Genomic DNA, 25,263 nt, shown 5'->3' with positions numbered 1-25,263 from the left:
ATACCAGATGAGTATAAGTTGGTTAACGAGATTGCTGCAGGATGGGAATTCATCTTGTTATGGATAACTCTGAATAAAAACGTTGACAGAATCAACTACATACATTACAATGTACAGAAACTAGGTAATTACACGGAAGCAGGCTTTATTGCCATGAGGGAATAACCAGCTGCAACCTCAATCATGACGTTCCAGCACCACATAGTGGTCGACATGCTCCTGGCCAAGAAGGGTGGCGACTGCTCAATGTTCAGTGACCAGTGTTGTTTACTCCAAATATCACAGCACCTGATGGGTCACGCACAAGGGCCATTCAAGGCCTCCACACCCTGAACCACAAGATGAAGGAGCACTCTGGTGTAAACACATCAGCCAGGTCTGAGTGGTGGGGAGAAAAAAAAAAAAGTTTGGCAAATCTAAAAATTTGGTGTTCTCTGTCCTAGTTTCTTTCGGTGTTTGCAGCTATTCTTGCATTGTGTGGATGTTGTTGTATTCCATCATCACTTAACCCACTTATAACCACTGCTATTGCCCCGACAAATTCAAAATTGGCAGAAATATATCCACTCTTGGCACAACAGAGTAATGACAGTGATATTGTTGACCAGGATGATGATGTTATGACTTCTCTTCCAGATCTGTTCTCTGATCAAGAAGATTACAAGTAATTAGTGCTACATTTTCCTTGGAGTGTAAGCCGAAAGGGTGATCAATTAGATGATTTAAGGATTTGAGCAAATGTAGGATAAACAGGAGGTTAAGGTAGAAATAATTCTAAATAGTATAGTAATAGTAAGTAACTGCTTCTGACTGCAATGAAGAAATGCTTTGCTCTGCTCCAATTCAGTTACTGTTTCTGCCTGCAATGAAGAAATGCTTTGCTCTGCTCCAATTCAGTTTCTGTTTCTGCCTGCAATGAAGAAATGCTTTGCTCTGCTAGAATTCAGTTACTGTTTCTGCCTGCAATGAAAAAATGCTTTGCTCTGCTCTAATTCAGTTACTGTTTCTGCCTGCAATGAAGAAATGCTTTGCTCTGCTCCAATTCAGTTACTGTTTCTGCCTACAATGAAGAAATGCTTTCCTCTGCTCCAATTCAGTTACTGTCTCTGCCTGCAATGAAGAATGCTTTGCTCTGCTCTAGAAAATGTGGTAGCAAATGTAGGATAAACAGGGGGGAAATGTAGGAATAATTGTGATCATAATTATCATTCATTTGCTTCCAATAAAGAAATGCTTTGCTCTGCCCTAGATAATGTGGCAGCCTCCTAGCAGGAGATAGCAAGAACAAAAACATCATCAGAAATGTTGGAACTGCTGCCTGTTAAAGAAATGATGACCACACATGTATTCAGCAATCTTCCACACATGCACACGCACATGAACAAACATTTACACCTTGTTTCAAACTGTTTTACTTGTCGTCTCCTTCTTGTAACATCCATATTAATAAGGGGCATCTCAAAAATAAATAAATATAGGTGCCAAGGAGAGGATAATCAGAGAGTGCAGTGGTGAATTGTACGAGACAGTTCCTCTCCTCTCTCCTCGCGAGTCTTGAACTGGTGTCTTTGATTCCTTTTTTTGTCCTGTTTCATGAATGTCTGATTGGTGAACCTGACACACTTCAATGTCTATACGAAAAAAAAATGAGCGGAGAGCGTGTCAGGAATGCGCAAAGTTGCGGAAGTCTTACTCGACATCCTAGTGGCGGCCATATTGCCTGAACGTCATTTGCCAATGTCACACTGGGACAGTTGGCATTGCAAACATGCTGTTCCATCTGTAATGGGAGATGAACAAGAGAGATTTTTGGATTTGTCTGACGCCACTTCTGAGACTGAAGCTCTTTTCGAAGAAGAGAACATCTCAGAATCAAGTGCAGTGAATGGAGCCATGTTACGCAATCGTTTTGAGCTATATTTAGATGATATGCGGATAACTTCTAACTAACAACAGACTCCACGATAGACAGACAAAGAGGACGAGGAACTCAATTAAATATTCAAATTTACTGGCCCATAATTGTTCTATTTCCTAACTCTTTTATAAGTCTTGTGTATGTAGCGTACTCAGAAGGACCCATGCCGGGCGAAGTACAGTGAAGAAAATGAGTATTTGAATACCCTGTGATTTTGCAAGTTCTCCCACTTAGAAATCATAGAGGGGTCTGATATTTTCATCGCAGGTGCATGTCCACTGTGAGGGAGATAATCTGAAAAGAAAAATCCAGAAATCACAATGTATGATTTCTTCAAACAATTTATGTGTGTGATAAAGCTGCAAATAAGTATTTGAACACCTGAGAAAACTAATGTTAATATTTGGTACAGTAGCCTTTGTTTGCAAGTACAGAGGTCAAACGTTTCCTGTAGTTGTGCACCAGGTTTGCACACAGGGAGAGGGATTTTGTACCACTCCTCCACACAGATCTTCTCTAGATCAGACAGGTTTCTGGGTTGTCGCTGAGAAACACGGAGTTTCAGCTCCCTCCAAACATTTTCGATTGGGTTTAGGTGTGAAGACTGGCTAGGCCACGCCAGAACCTTGATATGCTTCTTACGGAGCCACTCCTTGGTTTGCCTGTCTATGTGCATTGTCATGTTGAATGACCTAGCCACGATCCATCTTCAATGCTCTGACTGAGGGAAAGAGGTTGTTCCCCAAAATCTCAAAATACATGGCCACAGTCATCCTCTCCTTAATAAAGTGCATTCGTCCTGTCCCATGTGCAGAAAACACCCCCAAAGCATGATGCTACCATCCCCATTCTTCACAGTAGAGGTGGTGTTCTTCCTCTTCCTCCAAACACGGTGAGTGGAATGATGACCAAAAAGTTCCATTTTGGTCTCATCTGACCACAAAACTTTGTTCCATGACGCCTCTGTATTATCCAAATAGTCATTGGCAAACTTCAGACGGGGCTAGACGTGTCCTAGTTTAAGCAGGGGAATCTTCCGTGCCATGCATGATTTCAATTAAATTCTTAGTGTATTACCAACAGTCACTTTGGAAACAGTGGTCTCAGGTCTTACAGGTCATTGACCAAGTCTTGTCGTGTAGTCCTGGGCTGATTCCACACCTTTCTGAGGATCATTGAGACCCCATGAGGGGATATCTTGCATGGGGCTCCACTCCGATTGAGATTGACCGTCATGTTTAGCTTCTTCCATTTTCGATTGCTCCAACGGTGGACCTTTTTTCACCAAGCAGCTTGGCAATTTCTCCCTAGCGCTTTCCAGCCGTATGGAGTTGTACAATTTTGTCTCTGGTGTCTTTGGACAACTCTTTGGTCTTGGCCATGTTAGAAGTTTGAGTCTTACTGATTGTATGGGCTGGACTGGTGTCTTTGTCCAGCTTACGACTAATACATGGATTGGAAGTGGACTTTTAAAGGGGTATTAAAAGGTCTTTGAGGATCAGAATTCTAGCAAATCGACAGGTGTTCAAATACTTATTTGCAGCGGTATCACAAAATAAAATAATCATACAATGTTATTTCTGGATTTTTCATTTCAGATTTTCTCTCTCACAGTGAACATGAACCTTTGATGTAAAATTCAGACACCTCTATGATTTTTAAGTAGGAGAACTTGCAATATAGCAGGGTGTTCAAATACTTATTTTCTTCACTGTAACTACTTCAGGGGTGCCCAGACTCCAATGGCCGCTGGGGGGAGAGCTCCTTTCTCCTCCCCGCCAGTGGTGCGACAGCACTGGCCAACCAGCCTCCCAGCCTGACCCACCTCCACATCGGGTGAGACGGCAGCTAACGGCGGTGACCGGCGGACGCCACCGATATGACGCGAAACTTTTGTTGGGTTCTGAGAGAGGGATTACGTCGTCAGACGCGGACCGAGCTTGTTATTTACCCTGCTGCTTTCTGACAAGGGTAGGGTTGCATATTGAAGAAGGCACCCTTTACCACCTGCCAGCCGAAAATTATGAGCGAAACTGAGATTTCTAACTTTTTCGGAGAATACAAACTGGAAGTCGACCCTGAGATGCTTAAGCAGATTCAGTTTGAAGGAACTCGAGCAATTGATATCACCAACACTGATGTCACGCCGTATGCGCTATGAGCACTGAGGCCAGAACAACCTGCTCATCCACTCCTGGTCTGCAGCAGACACTATCTTAACTACCTTGGGCAGTCTGTGGTTACAGCATGACTTTCACAATCGCTTACCTGCTCGATCAAAAAACCCGGAACTGGCCTCTGCCTTGTTTTGGACTGCCTTTTAGTATCGACCTGTTTCTGGAATACAGCCACTTTGAATATTATGACATTGCCTGGAACTACTGCATTTGGGGCCGCCCCCGTGCCACTGGCTCATGACATGAATAGGCTAACGGATGATGTTAGACTGGAATCCCCTTGGTCCATGATGTTCACAGATGACCGTGATCGGCAGTGAAAGCAGGGAGCAGGTGGAGGAACAATTAGAAAGATTGATGCAAACACTGGAAAGGAGAGAAATGAGAATTCGTCGAAGTAGAATGAAAGAGAGGTGTGGAGGGGGAAGAGTGAGGCTCCAGGGAGAAGAGGGTGGACCAATTAAAATACTTCGGGGCAACAATCCAGAGCAATGGTGAGTGTGGTAAGGAAGTGACAAAACGGTTCCAAGCAGGTTGGAACAGCTGGCGGAAGGTGTCTGGTGTGTTATGTGAGAGAAGATTCTCTACTAGGATGAAAGGCAAAGTTTATAAAACAGTGGTGAGGTCGGCTATGATGTATGGATTAGAGACAGTGGCATTGAAGAGACAACAGGAAGCAGAAACTGGAGTTGGCAGAAATTAAGATGTTGAGGTTCTCACTAGGAGTGAGCAGGTGGGATAGGATTAGAAATGAGCTCAATAGAGGGAGACCCAAAGTTGGATGTTGGACGTTACTGCAGACGCGCGTCAATGCCCATACAATCTAACAGAGTGATGGAACATAAGAACACAAAATGTACAACACTAGTGACTGGATTCCTGCAAACCTGAATCTCTGATGAAACTGTCAACTGTGCTCACTAAAGAAAAAAATATATCTCCACGCAATTGTCATTACAAACAAAATACTTGTGTCATTCTTCAATCATAACATGTGAAACATTCATCATGCCAGCTCCAAATGAGCATGGGATTACTCAACCCTATTGGGAAAATGATCTCATTAGCAGAAATCCAATTATTTATACTATGGCATCCCATTTAGTTTGACAAGATGGTGACAAAGGAGGACATTAGGGGTGTAAATTCGCTCTTTTGTTCCTTTTCAGCCATAAGAAGGGTCTGGTTAGATCGGATTTGTTTTCGTTTTCTCCCGGTCCTTTTCACCCAGGTGTGGTCGCTTGCCCAGGCTCCTTCATGCTGCTGTCTCCTCCGACCAACCAGTCCGGCCAAAAAGTCCCACCTCCCTTAAGGTGACGTGGACAAGTCGAAGCGGCAAAACATCCTTGAACAAACTCACAGCTCCCCTCCTGGGAGCTTGGATCGCACAGATAAGGGCGGAAGCAGACACCATGAATCCAATGAATCCACTGAAACCAGACCCGTAACCCGGGAGAGTCCGATAGTAGAGGTCCCTAGAGGAGTCCTTAATGAGCATAAATTGGCAGATCTTACAGTTTTGAAAATCTTCAAATAATAGCTGCATTGGATCCAGTCACTCCAAATAAAAATGTTGATAAAATCAATTATTTCCACTATATTGTACAGCGATTAGGTTAGGGTTACAAATGGCTGCTACATCTCTCATGGAATTTCAAAATCGAATTGCACTTGACGTTTTTGGCTGAAAAGAGCAGGGTGTGTGGGATGTTTGGAGAGCAATGGTGCACTTTCATTCCAAATAATACGTCTCCTGACGGCTAACTCACCAGAGCCATCTTGAGGAAGAATACGGCCGCCACTGGGATGTTGAGTGAGACTTCTGCAACTTTACACATTAATGACACGCTCTCCGCTCATTTTTTTTGTACAGACATTGAAATGAATAAGTGAAGTGAATAATAATAATATATTGTTTTCATAACAATATCTATTTTAAAATGTATAACTTCTCGCGAGCACGTCTCGACTCACCTGCCTCGATCGTGTTCAACACTCGTAAGTCCAACTTCGCAGTCTACAAAAAGTCCAAATTGGTGAATATTTGTGAACAGGAATCCCACCTATGCGAATGGCAATTCCATGCTCATTCATCCCCTCACATCACAACTCAGTTTCCTTTGCCAATGTTTGTCACTCCTCTTTTTTGTTTTCTTGTCTTGCGTTTCTCTTTTGTCGTCGAATCCGCTGATAGAGCCCACCAAAATTTCTATAAAAATTCATTGGCTGCATTTTTTCTTTGTGTTTGAATTCAGGAGAACAAACAAAAACAAAAAACAAAACAAACTAAAAGTATATGATTATCGAGAAAGTGTATTTAATCCGTAAGGTGTAGAAACCTTCAGGGTTTTTAAGACTGAACAATAATTATTAAAAACGTTTCTCGTCATTTTCCCTAAATGTTCCACACACAAAGAGATGTGGTGCCCCTTGAGATGGAAAATTAGATTGATAATGCATACTTTAAAAATTGTGCGAAAACAGAAATGACGAGGGGAGCGCTCCTTATCTTTCCATTCTAAATTAGTTACATTTTTCATAAACCTGCACAATCGCTACACCGCCAAAACAATTTCTTCATGGGAAACTGGTTTGTAAGGCAAAAAAGGTTGGGGAACCGTTGCCCTTGGGTATCTAGCAGTAGAATTAAAATCTTAAACCAATTAGCAACTGACAACAAATATACTACCTGCATTGGTAGCCTCCACCTGTTGTCTGTCCCCTGCATGAGGAGCAGGGAAGAGTGGAAGAGGAGGGCGCTCCGGGCAGGGTAGAGGAAGAAACCTCAGGCACCACCGCAGGCCCTGCTACTATATCCTCTCTACTTGTCCCTACTCCACTCAGGGGCTTGTGGATGCAGCATTGTCCAGAGAACTCCCTGCAAATTTTCTCCACAGCCTCACGGACCACCTGGTCCTTGAACTGGTGAGACAGAAGGAGAGGAAAGGAGTAGTCATGCACTGCTCCACAAATAGTCATACTAGCGACACTTACCTTCTCCATGTAAGAGGTGAACCATGGAGGAGGAGTCTTGTCTTCTTCTTTTGTCCCTTTCACTTCTTTCATGATCTCCTGATTCAGAGGGAACATTCAATCATACATTCACATACATCCAAATTTCGCTTCTCATAAGCCTTAATAATACAGCAGTTCTTTCAAGTAATGTTTTACTATCAAACGGAAATATACAAGCCCAAAAAAAAAAAAAAGAAGATACACAAATATCACAAATGGAGTTTTAGTGATTTTCTAGCAAACAAAACAGACTGGAAACTGCTGTTGCATTTTTTTTAAATAAATGAACAATTTTGTTTGATTGTTTTGACCTATTCCTTTATCATTAAATTCCCCAGTTATGCTTAACGGAAGAGATCTGCTATTCTACTCCCCAAAACCCCACACAACCCATGAGCTTATGACTTAATAAAATTTCAGCATCAGATTTATCTATGAATATCAGGTTTAGGTATTTATGACACCCCAAACCACGCATTTGCCTACTTCACATACAGTAACCAATTGGGAACAAAAAGTAAACCTTTGTCGAGGTAAATATATATATATAATATATATATATATATATATATATATATATATATATATATATATATATATATACTTTTGTCAGAGCTGCTGCCTCAGTATAGTGCGTGTGTCCATGCACGCAAATACAGGAGCGCAAGTATAGGAGTGGAGAAAAGACGACTTGGAGCTGGGATTAGCTGTGATTCATTATTGAAAGAGTAATTGTACATAACTTTCACTTTCTGCTTTTCGATAAATTATCCAGAGCGATCCTGCAAGGATTTCATTTACGTACATCAAAGTAAATGGCGTAGGAATCAAGGTTGTTTATCATGCTGAAGAGACCAGATTGTTCCTGTTTGTAATCGCAGCCTTGAGAAGTCAAGAAATGGGTGCCTGCTAACGTACTCACTGAAGATATGGGTGCCTGCTGACGTACACACTGACTACATGGTACACCGACTTATGTAATCACGGCTGAAGACTTTTCCAAATATTTGGGAATGCATTGTATGTGTTACCTCCACCAAACTGATAAAAGGAGAAGAAGCGGGAGGAGCGCAGTGTTTTCAGAACTGTTCTAAGACTGTAACTGGTTACACTGTCGTTCATTCTCCTCACGAGTAAAAAGATAACTTTGCTTAACTTCAAGCCTCTCTGTTTTCTAAGGTTTGTCAAAAGGTTGTGATTGCTTGGCAGACCTGACAATTATCATCAACTGTGTACTTGAGTCAGTCCCTAATGCCACCTTGTCTTGTAGAGTCCACAGTCATACACATCTCGCTCTATTAACAGTAACTGGCAAGATTCTGATCAACACTTTCCATTGCATTCCAGAAACTCTAGACCTGCTACCTCAACTGGACACACTCTTGCCTATCAAAGCAGTCTTCGCCATTTTAGCTCGCCTTCATACCTGCCTGCCCAAGGATTCCCCTGTCGGGTCTAGTTTTAGCACATAAGATTCAACTAACCTTACCTGGGTTATTCCCGACCATGCTTTGAGTTGATGTACTTTTAAAACGATATGGCTCGTAAGGAGGCAATAAAACATTATGTAACATTATGTAAAAAAGTTAGTACTACACTTGTATGTAAAGTGTGCCATAGTTCTGTTGAAAAGGGAAAAGAGTGAGAGGAAGACCAAAGAAAAGGTTGATGGATGTTGTGAGGGAGCACATGAGAACAGCGGGTAATGAGAGAGGAGGATGCACGAGATAGGCTTAGATGGAAAAAGATGACGCGCTGTGGCGACCCGTAACAGGACAAGCAGAAAGAAAAAGAAGAAGAGTATTTTGGCAAGTCAACTATACAAGTCCTCAAATGACAAATGATTCGACCATCCATTTTCTGATTCGTTTTACTTTCAAGGGTCACAGGAGCGCTGGAGCCTATCCCAGCTATGGATTGGCAGGAGGCGGGGTACACCCTGAACTGGTTGCTAATCAATCGCAGGATACATTGAAACAACCATTTGCACTCACAATCACACCGAAGGCCAATTAAGAGTCACCAATGAATATGTTTTTGTAATCTCAGAGGAAAGCAAAGTGCTTGGAGAAAACCCACACGGGCATGGAGAGAACATGCAAACTCCAAGCAAGCGGATTTGAACCTGAGTCCTCAGAACTGTAAGGCAGAAGCTTGAACCAGTTGCGCAACTGCACCACTGTCACACACAGGAAAAAAAAACTAATTTTCTTAATTCACACACAATGATCATTTTCAAAGTAAGAAGGATCTCTCAACCTGTTTGCGATTTTAGTAGAGATTTTAAATAAAGCTCAAAGCTTTAATTACACACTTAACCACATTTAACATTTTATATAATTAACATGTATTCTATGGGTTAATCTCGAATGTGTTTGATTCAATCCACTTAGAAAAAAAACAAATAAAAAAAAAAAAAATCACCGGTGACGCACCGCCGTGCCGGTGCAACTGTAAAGCGTTGGCCTCATAGTTCTGAGGGCCCTGGTTCAATGCCGGCCTTACCTGTGTGGACTTTGAATGTTCTACCCGTGCCGGCGTGGGTTGTCTACGGGCACTCCGTTTCCTCCCACATCCAAAAAGACATGCATTAATTGGGACACTCTAAATTGCCCCGAAGTGTTATGGTTAGTGCGACTGTCAGTCTCCATGTGTCCTGCAATTGGCTGGCAACCAGTTCAGGGTGTACCCCGCCTCCTTCCCGATGACAGCTGGGATTGGCTCCAGCACTCCCGTGACCCTTGTGAGTATAAGCAGCTCAGAAAATGGATGGATGGAAATCACTAGGACCGTGTGATGTTACATTTTTTTCCAAGATGCTGAGTTGTGGTGCGTACCCTTCAATATAAAAGGCTATAAGCTTGAAACAGGAAGTCAAAACTAAAACAGCAAGTTAAAACTTGCACATCATCATTTGATGGGATGAAACAGTCCCAAATAATTTTAAAAATGTTATATTTAGCATTTAGTTGAAAGATTTGTTAATGAATATTAAGTCAATTGGGTTAGTTCCACACAGATTACCCATTAGTTCATAGGTTTGATATTGATACAGGTTACAAAGAACCTCAAGTCAAATGTTCACTTTCATCTTTGCTGCAGGCTGCTAAGAAAATGGATGTTCAGAATTTGGACACTCTTTATTTAAATCATGCAAACTTTTTTTGACCCAGCCTCTAAAAGAATCAGAATCGAGAAGTGTTTGGAACCAGAATCGAAATAAGTAATCAGAATCGCAAAAATTCAATGGCCATTCCTAACCTTAACATACTTTGATACTCGGAAAACAGTTCACCACTGATATACAATAAATGAAGAAGTTATTTAAATAGACACGTTGCTCCATCTTGTAATGGGATTGGTGATCATTTCAGTTCCGCGTGTTTTGAATTCGCTGATCGGCCACAAAAATCCTGATGGACATTACTACATAAATCAATGCCTGTTTTTAACGGAGATGGGTGAGGGATGGGTGAGGGAGGTTCTTGTGTAGTTTGTGGTGGTCAAGCTTTTGGATAACTGCAATAAGGAATGGCACCTTTTAGAGTGGGGAACAATGTCTTGAGGTAAACTCAAATTCAGAGAAAGAAGGAGGAGGTTCGGTACAGGAGAATGAGAAAAGGCAAGTATAATGGCATAAAAGACATAAGACAAAATGAAAAAAAGGTCTTGGTTCAAGAAATTTATAGCACCAAGGCTAGAAAAATACCGACAAAAATGATGCCTTCAACCATGCAGGGGAATAAAGGGTGACGGTCCAAGCTCATCCTTTTGTTGTAAAGCTATTGCCTAAAATGCTGGGACATATGGCAATATGGTCTCCCCCACTTGCCAGGTGATTGTCCACCAACCAGGATTTGAGTAACTTGGATCTGGAATTGTCAGATGAGTGACCAGTCTCTGCATAGCCAGGCAAGTTTCGTCCCAAGATCCTCCGAATGATATGAAATTAAAGGTAACTGGTTTTAAAGTTCACGTTCGCTACATTTAGCAAGCAAACACGCTCCTTCATTGCTTGTTACATAAAACCATAATTTCATCCCATTATAATGCAACACTTGTCAGGGCTGCCACTTTGGCTCCCTGAAGCCCTGCCTTTGTGTGTGTGTCTATATGTGTTTGTTTGTACGTGGGTGGGTGTGTCATTAGTGTTTTGTAGGGTTGATGTCCTTGAGTCTAGCAGCTGCATCTGATCAACCTAATGGCACTTGGCTGCTCTTAAGCCACAGTGGGATTCCAACACATCACCAGACTGTCATCGCTCTGGACGTTTGTAGCCTAGGCACAATTTCCACCTTTTCTTCCTGGGGTCTTTATGATTAAATCTGTAACCCATCCTTGCTGTTTGTCCCCAGTCTGCAATCTGCCTGTACTCCCTGTAGAACTGCACTCACTTATTTCTGCCCATTGACAACCCAGAATCAGAGTCAGAATCATCTTTTTTAAGTGTGTAAAAACACACAAGGAATTTTTATTCATCAGTGGATGCTTCCCTGGTACAACATTTAGAACAAGGAAGAACAAAGTAACAAGAACAAAGAAGATACATTTGTTTTTATAAGAATTATTACTTATAAGAGTCAAGGATGTGCAATATGTAAAGTCTTCTTCATTTAGAACAGGTAGGAGATAAGTGTGTCAATGTCCTACATTGTGTTAAGTTTGAACAGAGTGTCTTTACCCATTCACGGTTCCCATTATAGACCAGTGCAATGACAAATGTGCAAAGGGAGCAGTTTAAAGTGACAAATCTACAAAATATATAACTAATACTAATACTGATTGGACAGGCAGGATGTGAGTGTGTTTCCCAACAATGGCACAAGGCAGAAAAAAAGGTTTGCTGATCATTAATTTTATGACTTAGTTGCCAGAGGGAAAAAACTGTTTGAATGCCTGCTAGTATTGACTTGCATTGATCTGTAGCGCTTTCCCAACGGAAGAAGCTGGAAGAGCTGGTGGCCAGGATGTGGAGGGTCCAAAAGGATTCTGCCTGCTCTAGACCTAGGTCGCATTGCGTGCAAGTCTTCAATTGTGGGTAGAGTGGTGCCGACAATCCGTTTCATCCGTTGTCGCTTGCAGTCAGAGTTTGTCCTTTTTTGTGGCATCCCCAACCCAGACTGTGAAAGAGGTACACAGTACTGATTGGATGACCGCTGTGTAGAAGTGTCTCAGCAGCTCTTGTGAAAGACCGTGCTTCCTCAGAAGCTGCAAGAAGTAAATCCTTTGCTGGGCTTTTTTGAAGATGGAGTTGCTGTTCGTCTCCCACTTCAGGTTCTCTGAGACTGTAATTACCAAGAAGTTGAAGGTCTTGACAGTTGCCACAAGACAGTTGGACAGCGTCAGGGGCAGCTGTGGTGATGGATGCGTCCTGAAGTCCACAATCATCTCGACAGTCTTTAGCGTGTTCAACGCCAGGTTGTGTTGACCACACCAAAGCTCCAGCCTCGCCACTTCCTGTCGATATGCAGACTCTTCGCCGTCTTTGATGAGGCCGATGATCGTAGTGTCATCTGCAAACTTCAGGAATTTGACAATCGGATGCCACGAGGTGCAATCGTTTGTGTAGAGCGAGAAGAGGAGAGGGGAGAAGACACGACCTTGGGGTGCCCCGGTGCTGATAGTGTGCGTGGATTAGGTGATGTCCCCCAGCCTCATCTGGTGTGTCCTACCCGTCAGGAAGTTCTACTGTAGATCCACCGGCAGATGGCAGGCGAGACGCTGAGTTGGAGAAGTTTGGAGGAGTTCAGGGATGATGGTGTCCACGAACAGGATCCTCGCATAGATACGCTCGCTGTTGAGATGTCCAAGGATTAACTGCAGACCCATGTTGACGGCATCATCCGCAGACCTTTTAGCTCGATAGGCAAACTGCAGTGGGTCCAGCTGGGGACCGGTGACGCTCTTGAAATGGTCCAGCACAAGGCGTTCAAAGGACTTCATGACCCCAGATGTCAAAGCAACGGGCCTGTAGTCATTAAGACCTGAGACTGCTGCTTTGTCCCAGACTCCTACCCTGTCAGACTGGTCCTCCTTGGAACCGTGCAACCCCTGGAATAAGCTCTCAGAGCCCCTTTTTGTTTGTTTTGACAAAAAGGTTGTTTAGTCGGGTTTTTTTTTTCCTCCAGATACAGATTGGGCTGAAAGTAGCCAATATTTGACAAATGATTATTAAAGAACGGTATAAGCTAGGGATAAATCTTTTTTTCAGATGAAAGAAGAATTTTAACTTTCTTTTGTTGGATTTGGTGTTGACATAGTCATACGACAATATTCAGTGGGGCTTGAAAAATGAGGGAAATTGCTTAAAAAAAAAAAGAAAGAAAAAGGTCTCAGAGGTCCTTGCTCAACAAATGGTCGACAGTGTATTAGTTCACATTCAACAGTATGCATTGGGATACATTTTTTCTGAAGTGGGAGGATGAAGTTAAAATTAAATACTGGACAAAACTATGATAAAGCAAAAAACAATGCGAAGATGTCTGAAATAAATTATCCCTACCATGCCCTGCTCTGGCACCCCTGCCTGAATCTTGCGACTGACCACCTGGGCAAGAGCAGCACAGTGCTGAGGGGGTCTAAAGCCCCGTTTTGGCTCTGCACTAGCCTTGCCAATGGATATCCTTGCTGGTTGGCCACGGGTCTCATACACATTCATGTGCAGTCGATTCCCCTGCCTTGCAGCACTCTGTTAGGCACAAAAGCAAACCGTTATTAACTGATGTTGAACCTGTCTTATCAAATATTTGAAACAAATATTAAAAGTCAAAATGTGCCCTGTAGTTTATTAGTCATTAATGAATAGTAATTAAACCAAGTAGTTTTCACCAAGTTCCTTAATTTCGGTTTTTTTTTTTTTTTGGTGTCTCCATTAATATTTTTCAAGATCCCCTCCTTGGTTCAAGAAGGAGTTCCATTCGTACTGTGATGATGTATCGTAATCACATTTTGAACGCAAGATGGAACCTACTAACCTACTCTAAATCAGTAGTATACTCTTAATTACAGTGAATATTTGAATGGGAAGGACAGAGCCATAAATATAAAACAATCCAACCAGAAACGGTCCGTACAGTGGTAACGCAGTGTGGCTTCTTGTACCATTAGAAGACTTGTTCTTAAAACCTCTGTGAAAGCTAAGCAAAAGGAAAGCAAACCAAATTGATTTATATAGCAGATTTCATCCACAAGGTAAAACAATGTGCTTTACATGATTAAAAATTATTTGGAAAAAACGAAGAAAAACAGCTCATAAACATTTAAAACCAAGAGGGAAGAAAATAAAATGAAAGTAAAATTATAACAGTATGCAGAGAAAGAATAATCACTTAAAAGTGGAAATTCTCAAAAACAGAAAAAAAAACATGCACTTAATATTTACACTTATGTTGATAACTTATTCTATTTGCGTGTAGCATAAAAATAGTACTTTGTGCGTCATTCATAACCATGAAACATGTGAGGACCCTCAAAAGCCGAGGACCAAGTCTGCAAAAATATCGTATCGCAATAAATTGACATGTATATCATGTTGCATGCTTTGTTACATGTGTGTGGCATTTATCAGAATTTGACCAATCAGATGTGACCTTAAATGCCACAGTATCACCCCCCACCCCTCCCACACCCGATACTGGTCTTCTGTTGGCTAGAACGGCCCCATAGACAAAAAAGTAAGACTCTCAGCAACAGTGGGAAATCAACAAAGATGAAAACAACTTTCGACATACAAACACCTAAGGCATGAAAAATGTGACCAAAAAAAGCATCATAGGGGGTCTAGATGGATCCCCAGGGCCCAGCAGATTTTTATTTTTTTAATTTCAACATCCATCCAGCCATTCTGTGTACCATTAATGTAGAAATTAAGTAACCTGGAAGACTCCACAGAGAACAGGTGTCAAACTCAAGGCCCAGTGGCCAAATCCAGCCCACCACATGATTTTATGTGGCCTGTGAAGGCAAATCATCTGTCAACTTCCATGATTGTTGTTACAGACTGGACCAAAATTTCAAAATGTAATTTGTTATAAATGATAACTCTGAGCGACTGCAAACATGGGAGGGCATGATATTGAGGGTGGTTTTATTCCAGGCTAAGGTCATACACAAGTACGCAGTCCAAAAAATGCGGACGCACAAAGACGCGAGGCTACATACAAGATCCAAAAACATGCAATAAGTTCCGATGACTATGGGGCAAAGCTTAGAAACATAAACGAGACATAACAAGACTATAGTGGAACAGGCTCACTGTGACGAAGGAATGCGCTACACAAAGCTTGCGAACTTACGCACGATAGCGGAGTATCCAATACGCAGTAACACAACTAACTTGTAAATGTAGATGACACACTCAAGGCTTAAATGCCCAGTCTAACTAAAATCCAATGCAGTGCAGCTGTGGAACTGCAGCCAGAGGCGGTACCGCCTAGGGCAGGAGCTTGGCCATGCCCCTGACAAAATTTAACAAAGTTGGAACATTTCAAATGTATAGTTAATAGTTGGCTAGGTATGTATTTGTATTGTAATGTGTTTTTTGTTTGTTGACATTTTCAGTTTAAATTTGCAAAACACAAAATTGTTCTTAAAAATGCTCTGATGGGAATGTAAATGCTGTCATCTGAATCTTTGAATGAGCCATGTAACTTCAATGGATGACACTGATTGACCACAGTGCATACATCTGATGTTGCTCACAGTGGCCAAAGGGGGCGCTCACGGGCTTTGTGTGTTTGCTCATACACGTAAAAAATTAGAGGGAACATTGGTCAGGAGGTCGGCCAGAACACCAAGCACCAGTGTCCCAATGGGGCGATTTAGGCAGATGTCCTCAAGGGAGGACCCAAAGGCACAGCAGGAACCACACGGGAGCAGGTGATGGCTGTGGACGAAGCCCTCCCAAACCTGGTCAGGAGCCAGTTGCTGCCGACGCAGGCAGAGGGCCAACGAGGCTTGAGCAAAAGGCTGTGTTAGTCCGGGCGCCACCGAGGCGTGTGCGGGAGGTCGCTGTAGATCGGGCGCTGCCAAGGCGTGGATGCGGGGTCGCTGTGGATCGGGCAAAGCAGAGGCGTACGCGAGAGGTCACTGTGGATCGGGCGTTGCCGATGCGTGGGCAAGAGGTTGCTGTGGATCGTGCGCCGAAAAGGTGTGGACATGAGTGGCTTGATTGCAGCCGAGACATGGGCGTGAAGCGGCTGTGGCTCGGTCGCCAAAAAGGCATGGCGATCAGGTGGCTATGGATCGGTGGCCGCCAAGGCATGGTCGTCAGGCGGCTGTGGATCGGTGGCCGTCAAGGCATGGTCATCAGGCAGCCAAGGATTAGTTGCCGCCGAGACAGGAGCAGGAGGCAGCCGTGGATCGGTTGTCGCCGAGGCGGAGTCATGAGGCGGCCGTGGATCGGTCGCCGCCGAGGCGTGGTCATCAGGCAGCCGTGGATCGGTTGCCGCCGAGGCGTGGAACTAAGGCGGCCAAGCATCAGTCACTGCTGAAACATGAGCGAGAGGCTGCCAAGGATCGGTCGCTGCCGAGGCGTGGTTGCCAGGTGGCTGTGGATCAGTCACCACGGGGCCGTGGTCGTGAGGCAGCAATGGATTGGTCACCCCCGAGGCGTTGTCGTCAGATGGCTGTGGATCAGTCACCTCGCGAATCAGATGATGTACGTCGGCGTATGTGACGTGTACTGTGCCGTTCCAAACGCTCGATTACATGGGACACCGTTATATCGTAAAATGGAAGGGGCTCAATCCGGAACGCTGGTATAGTCCCACCTCCACCTTAAATTCTTTTGATACACCTACGGCACATCTCACCACTGTTCTGCTGCCCTCATACATGTCCTGTATTATTCTAACATATTTCTCCGCCACAACAGACTTGCGGATAAAGTAACACAGTTCCTCTCTTGGTACTCTGTTATAGGCTTTTGCTAGGTCTGCAAAGATACAATGTAGCTCCTTCTGACCTTCTCTGTACTTTTCCACAAGCATCCTCAAGGCAAATAATGCATCTGTGGTACTCTTTCTCGGCATGGAACCATACTGTTGCTCGCAGATACTTACTTCCGTCCTGAGTCTAGCCTCCACTACTCTTTCCCATAACTTCATTGTGTGGCTCATTATCTTTATTCCTCTGTAGTTTCCACAGTTCTTAACATCACCTTTGTTCTTAAAAATGGGGACTACGACACTTTTCCTCCATTCTTGTGGCATCTTCTCTCCCGCTAGTATTCTATTTAATAAGTTGGTCAAAAACTCCACAGCCACCTCACCAAACTGCTTCCATACCTCCACTGGTATGTCATCGGGTCCAACTGTCTTTCCATTTTTCATTCTGTTCAGTAACTTCTCCCTTACTAATCATTGCTACTTCCCAGTCATTCACACTTGCCTCTTCTACTCTACCTTCTCTCCCATTTTCTTCATTCAGTGCTCTTTCCATCTTCTTAGCACACTACTGGCACCAGTCAACATATTTCCATATTTCCAATTGCTTCCATACCTCCACTGGTATGTCATCGGGTCCAACTGTCTTTCCATTTTTCATTCTGTTTAGTAACTTTTTAACTTCTCCCTTACTAATCATTACTACTTCCCAGTCATTCACACTTGCCTCTTCTACTCTACCTTCTCTCCCATTTTCTTTATTCAGTACTCTTTCCATCTTCTGAGCACACTACTGGCACCAGTCAACATATTTCCATCGCTATCCTTAATCACCTTTATTTCCTGCATATCCTCACCATCTCTATCCCTCTGTCTGGCCAACCTATAGATATCTCCTTTCTCCTTCTTTTGTATGCAACCTGGAGTACATGTCGTCATATGCCACTTGTTTAGCCTTCGCCACCTCTACCTTTGTCCTACGACCCATCTCAATGTATTCCTTACGCCTCTCCTCAGACCTCTCCATGTCCCACTTCTTCTTCGCTAATCTCTTTCCTTGGATGATTTCCTGTATTTTGGGGTTCCACCACCAAGTCTCTTTCCTCTCTTTCCTACCAGAAGGCCTCCCAAGTACTCTCCTTCCTGCCTCTCTGAATACCTTGGCTGTAGTATTCCAGTCTTCCAGGGAGCTCTTTCTGACCATCAACAGCCTCTCTAACCTCTTTTTGAAAGGCCACAGAAAATTCTTCCTTTCTCAACTTCAAGCACCTGATTCTCTGCTCTCCCTTTGTCTTCTTAATCTTCCTAACCGCTACCAGAATCATCCTACACACCATCCTATGCTGTCGAGCTGCACTCTCTCCCACCACAACCTTACAATCAGTAACCTCCTTCAGAGTACATCGTCTCCACAAAATATAATCCACCTGCGTGCTCCTACCTCCGCTCTTGTATATCATTCTATATTCCACTCTCTTCTGGAAATAAGTGTTCACCACTACCAATTCCATCCTTTTTGCGAAGTCCACTACCATCTGTCCCTCAAAGGTCCTTTGCTGAATGCCGTACTTACCCATCACTTCTTCATCGCCCCTGTTTCCTTCTCCAACATGTCCATTGAAATCTGCACCACTCACAACTCTCTCTCTGTCTGGGATGCTGAGGATTACTTCGTCAACTAACTCCTGAGCTTTTCCTGTCATAGTCCCAACATTCAAAGTCCCTACACACATCTGTATGGTCAGTGCATTTCTCTTCTTTTTCTGCCAACTCAGCTGCTTTCCTCCTCTTTTTTGTCTTCGACCTACATTATCTGAATTTCTACCTACGCCTTGCAGATTAACATTTCCGGGTGTGGGCGTAGGAAGCCCGGGCCACGACCTAACCATTATTGAATTTGTATGACCACTCATATATGCTTGGCACAGTTTTACGCCGGATGCCCTTCCTGACGCAACCATCTGCATTTATCCGGGCTTAGGACCGGCCGACAGGTAGCAGAATATTCTGCTGCCCGACGGGCTGCAGATAGTCAAAAAGAAGAAGCAATCAAATAAACAAAGTCAGCACATAAGGTACACAAATTACATACTACCTGTGTGAAAATAAAAGGATATGGCGATTTAAAGGATATGTGGATGGAAGGGATTCAACCCACAATGGCCCTCACTGTAGTAGTTGAAGATTGGGTCCACCTTCGATGTTTGGTCCTCGTTGTGTACTCAACGTAGGTAATGTTGTTAGCGTGCTAGGCTAACTTGGGCCGAGCAGCTTCAACGCAAACGATACGGCACCAATTTGGGTACTAATATGTACGAAGATAAGACTTGTTAAATTTCCTATCAGTCCTCACGGCCCTCGTCGCACAAGTTATGAAGTTAATCACGAATTAAAGTAAATGACATAATCACTCATTATAGTTTTTAATTCGCAAACTTCTGCCCTTAGAGTTTTTCACGTTTACTTAGAAAATCTGTCAGGTTGCTATGTTTGCTCGTATAACCTAATGGCTGAGGTGCCTCGCATTAATTTGGAATAATGTAAAGATGATTTTGACAGGAATGATTTGAAACTTTCAAAGGATGTACATTATCACTTGATGGAATGGAACATGGATTTTTTTGAGCCAATTATGATTGAGTGTTCAGTGACATTATCAAATAATATTCTGTGTTCTCATGCCAAAACTGTATTAAGCTTCCATGCGTCTAAAAAACAATGGATTGATCTCTATATATATTTTTTTAGAAATGTATTGTTTTAGCAAATAGAATTGTTGAATCGGTCTTTGAAACGTGAATATATTCACATACAAGTTTCCATTTGCCATATTCAACTTCCACTCTTTTTCATACATGCATAAGAACTCTGAGCATAACCTCTTTTCACATGGAAAGTCTAGATATGTGGCAATGTCAGAATCAGAATCAGCTTTATTGGCCAAGTGTGTAAAAATACACAAGGAATCTTTCTCTAGCAGTCAGTGCTGCCCTGTTACAACATACAGAACAAATAACAAAGCAGAAAGAACAAGAAACGAGAGACATTTCTATTTATAGGAACTATTCCTTATAAGAGTCGTGCAAGATCTAAATCTTCTTCGTTTAGAACAGGTACGAGATAAGTGTGTCAACATCCCATATTGTGTAAAGCTTGTAGTGTCCTTTTACCCGTTCGCAGTTCCCGTTATAGACCACTGCAATGACAGTGCAATGACAGTTGTGCAAAGGGAGCAGGTTAAAGTGACGAATCGTGTGATAGTCTACAAAATATGTTACTCACTCGCAAAAATTGGAAGATTTGCTGATCAAGAATTCAATGACTTAATTGCCAGAAGGAATAAAGTGTTTGAATGCCTGCAAGTTTTGACTCGGGGTTGGGACCACCTTACAGATTGATCTGTAGCGCTTTCCCCAACTGAAGGAGCTGGAAGAGCTGGTGGCCAGGATGTGGAGGATCCGAAAGGATCCTGTCTGCTCTGGACCTAGTTCGCGTTGCATGTAAGTCTTCAATAGCGGGTAGGGTGATGCCAATAATCAGTTCAACTGTTATAATTGTCCTTTGCAGTGAGAGTTTGTTCTTTTTGTGGTGGCCCCAAACCAGACTGTGATGGAGGTACACAGTACTTATTGGATGACCACTGTGTAGAACTGTCTCAGCAGCTCACGTAATAGACTGTGCTTTCTCAGAAGCCGCAATAAGTACATCTTTTGCTGGGCTTTTTGAGGTTAAAGTTGATGTTCATCTCCCACTTCAGGTCCTTTGAGACTGTAATTCCCGAGAACTTGAAGGTCTCGATAGTTGTCACAAGACAGTAGAACAGCGTCAGGGGCATCATCTCGACAGTCTACAATGTTCAACTCCAAGTTGTGTTGACCACACAAAAGGTCCAGTCTCGCCACTTCCTGTCGATATACAGACTCGCCGCCGTCTTAGATGAGGGTGATGACCATGGTGTCATCTGCAAACTTCATGAGTTTGACAGTCAAGACGAGGTACAGTCGTTAGTATTTCGCGAGAAGAGCAGAGGGGAGAGGACACAACCTTGGGGTACCCTAGTGCTGATGGTGCGCGTGGATTAGGTTGTGCCCCCCAGCCTCATCTGCTATGTCCTGCCCGTCAGGAAGTTGTAGATCCACCAGGAGATGGCAGGCGAGACGCTGACCTGGAGAAGTTTGGAGGAGAGGAGTTCAGGGATGATTGTGTTAAACGTAGAGCTGAAGTCCACAAACAGTATCCTAGCATAGGTACCCTCGCTGTCAAGATGTTCAAGGATGAAGTGCAGACCCATATTGAGAGCATCATACGCAGACCAGTTAGCTCGATAGGCAAACTGCAGTGGGTCCAGCTGGGGGCCTGTGACGCTCTTGAGGTGGTCCAGCGCAAGGTGTTCACAGGACTTCATGACCACAAAGGTCAAGGCAACAGGCCTGTAGTCATTAAGAGATGAGACTGCTGCTTTTTTGGGGATGAGTATAATGGAGCGTTTGGAGCAGGTTGGTACTGTACACAGTTCTAGAGACCTGTTGAAGATTTTTGTGAAGAGAGGAGCAGGTGAGACTTTGAGGTAGGATGGGGACACAAGGTCTGGGCCCGGCGCTTTGTTTATCTTTTGTTGTATGAAGATATTTCAAACATTCCTTTAATGGTTGTTAAACGGTGGAGTGGAAGGTGTTGCGGCTTGGTGTGTGTGTGGAGTGGAAGTGTCTACTTCAAGTCTACAGTAAAAGCTATTTAAATCATCAGCTAGCCAGCTCTTGTTATCTACAGCGGGGAATGTCGCTTGGAATTATTGAGCGATTGTAATCCATGCCAAACTGATTTGGAGTCATTAGCGCCAAGATGTTTTTCCAGTTTAATTGCAGCTCTATCTAGTGTGACAGGAAAAGTTGGTCTAGGGTGTTCAACCGTTCCCCCTTTACATGATTCACGTTTACAAGTCTTTGATGCAAATGAAACTGACACTGAAGCCAGAAAAATCACAGGTTGACTTCATTGCATCCCCCATTTCATATTTGTGCTCTTAACTGAACAGCAATATGGGGAAATACTGGTTTTGATGGAGAGTGTGAAAGTTGAATATAGTCTGCAATTTCCTTATTGAAATTTACTATGAGGCAGCACAGTGGTTCAGCTGCTAAAGCGTTGGCCTCACAGTTTTGAGGACCCGGGTTCGATCCCAGCCCCACCTGTGTGGAGTTTACATGTTCTTCCCGTGCCAGCGTGTGTTTTCTCCGGGCACTCCGGTTTCCTCCCACATCCCAAAAACATGCCACATTAATTGGACTCTCTAAATTGCCCCTTAGGTGTGATTGTGAGTGCAGCTGTTTGTTTCTCTATGCCCTGCGATTGCCTGGCAACCAGTTCTGGGTGTACCCCTCTTCCTGCCCATTGACAACTGGGATAGGCTCCAGCCCTCCCCAGGACCCTTGTGAGGATAAGCGGCAAAAGAAAATGGATGGGTCGAAATTTACTATTATGAATTACCGTGTGGAGACAAATTAAACGTACCTTGAGTGCTTCTTCATACTCTCCTGCAATGGAAAAAGAAAGGTTACTTTGAAATGGGACCTTATTTGCAGGTTGTGTCTATTTTTACCAACTGGGTTGTCATATTTCTTACCTTGGCTGTTAATGGAAACCTGGCAGAAAGGGAATAATATTTGTTAATGACGGGGTAATTTCACATTTATGATAATCCACAGGGGCAAAATGGAAAACAACTAAGACCTCTGTTCTTAGTTGTTGAAAATGTTATTCGAGATGAAAAATTTGACAAACAAGAGGCCAGGCCTTTCCTTGTGACATTTTTGTTTGAATTATGACATACACATATGTCATGTCAAATCCTTGTCCAATTGTATCCAAATGATCACCTAACATGGTGATTGAGTATCATGAAAAGAAGATGGGACGGGTTTCAATATTTATGTTGTGTCAAGTATAGGCATTCAAAGTTAATGCATATGTACATCATTCATATTTTTATGCTAATTATTGAATGCAGATCTCTCACCTCTTCATTCTCTTCGTCAAAATAGGTCAGTTGAAGGCTGCACAAGCCAAAAGAACGCTTTACCTGCAGGATACACACACACTTAAGTCAGTATGAACTCCAACTGATGGGCAGGCCTCTTGCAACAGCTGCAGAAATGTTATTTGGAGGTCGTAAACTGCCTAAATGAAGGCCGACAAAAAACTGGACAGGAAGCAGGTGGAGCTACACTGAGTGAGAAGTGTCATCAAAGCGGCCCGGAGGAGTTGAGTAGTGAGGTGAGGTAAAATGGGATTGGAAAATTTAGACACTTCTTTCAGTATGTATGTTCCTTGAAAATGGATGCGACATTTACTTGGTTACTTTGAACTTTGCTCGTGGGGAATGGGAATAAGATGGCAACAAATTTTGATCAACTACTAAGGAAGACTCAAGACCTCGTCAGTCGTCTATACTCACTCCATACAACAAAAAGCATGGATGTTGTTTTTTTGTGTGTAACAGTGGCCTCTTGGAAAAGTGATCTTGGCCCTCTGTATGTTTCACATATGTTGAGGACTGACGATAAATCTTTTTCTTTCAGCTTGTCCCGTTAGGAGTAGCCAAAGCGTGTCACCTATTTCCATCTAAGCCTATCTCGTGCATCCTCCTCTCTAACACCCACTGTCCTCATGTCCTCCCTCAAAACATCAATCAACTTTTTCTCTGGTCTTCCTCTCGCTCTTTTGCCTGGCAGCTCCCTCCTCATCACCCTTCTACCAATACAGTATACTCACTGTCTCACCTATGAACATGTTCAAAACATCAAAGTCTGCTCTCTCTAACATTGTCTCCAAAACATCCAACTTTGGCTGTCCCACTAATGAGCTCATTTATAATCCTATCCAACCTGTTCATACCAAGCAAGAACATCAGCATCTTCATTTCTGCTACCTCCAGTTCTGCTTCCTCTTGTTTAGAACTTTGCCCTTCATCCTAGCAGAGACTCTTCTGTCACATAGAACATCAGAAACCTTCCGCCAACTGTTCCATCCCGCTTGTACCCGTTTCTTCACTTCCTTACCACACACACCATTGCTCTGTATTGTTGACCCCAAGTATTTGAAGTCATCCAGCCTCGCTATCGCTTCTCCCTGGCGCTTCACTCTTCCTCCTCCGCCCTTCTCATATATTCTGTTTTATTTCGGCGAATCTTCATTCCTCTCCTTCCCAGTGCGTACCTCCATCTTTCTAATTGTTCCGCCGCCAGCTACCTGCTTTCACTGCATATCACAATATCATCTGCGAACATCATGGTGTAAGGGGATTCCAGTCTAACCTCGTCTGTCAGCCCATCCATTACCACTGCAAACAGGAAGGGGTTAAGTGCAGATCCCTGATGCAGTCCAACCTCCACCTTAAATTCTTCTGACACACCAGCGCCACATCTCACCACTGTTCTGCTGCCCTCCTGTACTATCCTAACATGTTTCTCCACCACACCAGACTTGCATATTCAGTACCAGAGTTCCTCTTTTTTTACTATGTCATAGGCTTTCTCTAGGTCTACAAAAACACAATGTAGGTCCTTCTGGCCTTCTCTGCACTTTTCCACGAGCATCCTTAAAGCAAATCATGCATCTGTGGTACTCTTTCCAGGCATGAAACCATACTCTTGCTCGCATATACTTACTTGTGTCCTGAGTCTAGCCTCCACTACTCTTTCCCATAACTTCATTGGCTCATCATCTTTATTCCTCTGTATTTCCACAGTTCTGAACATCGCCTTTGTTCTTAAAAATGGGGACGAGCACACTTTTCTGCCATTTTTCTGGCATATTCTCTCCTGCTAGCATTCTATTGAATAAGTTGGTCCAAAACTCCACAGCCACCCCACCAAATTGCTTTCATACTTCCACTGGTATGTCATCGGGACCAACTGTCTTTCCATTTTTCATTCTGTTCAGTGCCTTTCTAACTTCCCCCTTACTAATTATCACCACTTCCCGGTCATTCATGCTTGCCTTTTCTAGTTTCTTGGCAGTTGTATTCCAGTCTTCCAGGAGCTCTTCCTGTCCATCTCGTGCCTGTCTCACCTCTTTCCGAAAGGCCACACAACATTCTTCCTTCCTCAACTTTCACCACCTGATTCTCTGCTCTACCTTTGTCTTCTTAAGCTTCCTAACGGCTACCAGACTCATCCTACACACCACCACCATCCTATGCTGTCGAGCTACACTCCCCCCCACCACTACCTTACAGTCGGTAACCTTCTACAGATTACAGTGTCTGCAC

At 43.3% G+C, this 25,263-nt stretch overlaps 1 protein-coding gene across 3 annotated transcripts in view; it reads right to left on the bottom strand.

Moving 5' to 3' along the window:
* The window catches only part of nbr1b (NBR1 autophagy cargo receptor b), a 118,792-nt gene that overhangs the window by 91,588 nt on the left and 1,941 nt on the right, over window positions 1-25,263 (bottom strand). For all 3 annotated transcript variants that reach the window (XR_009798703.1, XM_061845259.1, XM_061845260.1), the window contains exons 2-7: window positions 23,011-23,073; window positions 22,618-22,636; window positions 22,506-22,528; window positions 13,613-13,798; window positions 7,090-7,167; window positions 6,785-7,017 (exon numbers count right to left, since the gene is read on the bottom strand). Coding sequence is in view for 2 of the 3 variants with exons in the window: in XM_061845259.1 (XP_061701243.1) it covers window positions 6,785-7,017; window positions 7,090-7,167; window positions 13,613-13,798; window positions 22,506-22,528; window positions 22,618-22,636; window positions 23,011-23,073 (602 nt within the window). In the remaining variant the exon portion in view is untranslated. The remainder of the gene's footprint in view (window positions 1-6,784; window positions 7,018-7,089; window positions 7,168-13,612; window positions 13,799-22,505; window positions 22,529-22,617; window positions 22,637-23,010; window positions 23,074-25,263) is intronic.

The sequence above is a fragment of the Syngnathoides biaculeatus genome, chromosome 16, assembly GCF_019802595.1.
Source record: "Syngnathoides biaculeatus isolate LvHL_M chromosome 16, ASM1980259v1, whole genome shotgun sequence".
Lineage (NCBI taxonomy): Eukaryota > Metazoa > Chordata > Actinopteri > Syngnathiformes > Syngnathidae > Syngnathoides > Syngnathoides biaculeatus.
This window is presented reverse-complemented; position numbering and strand designations above follow the sequence as displayed.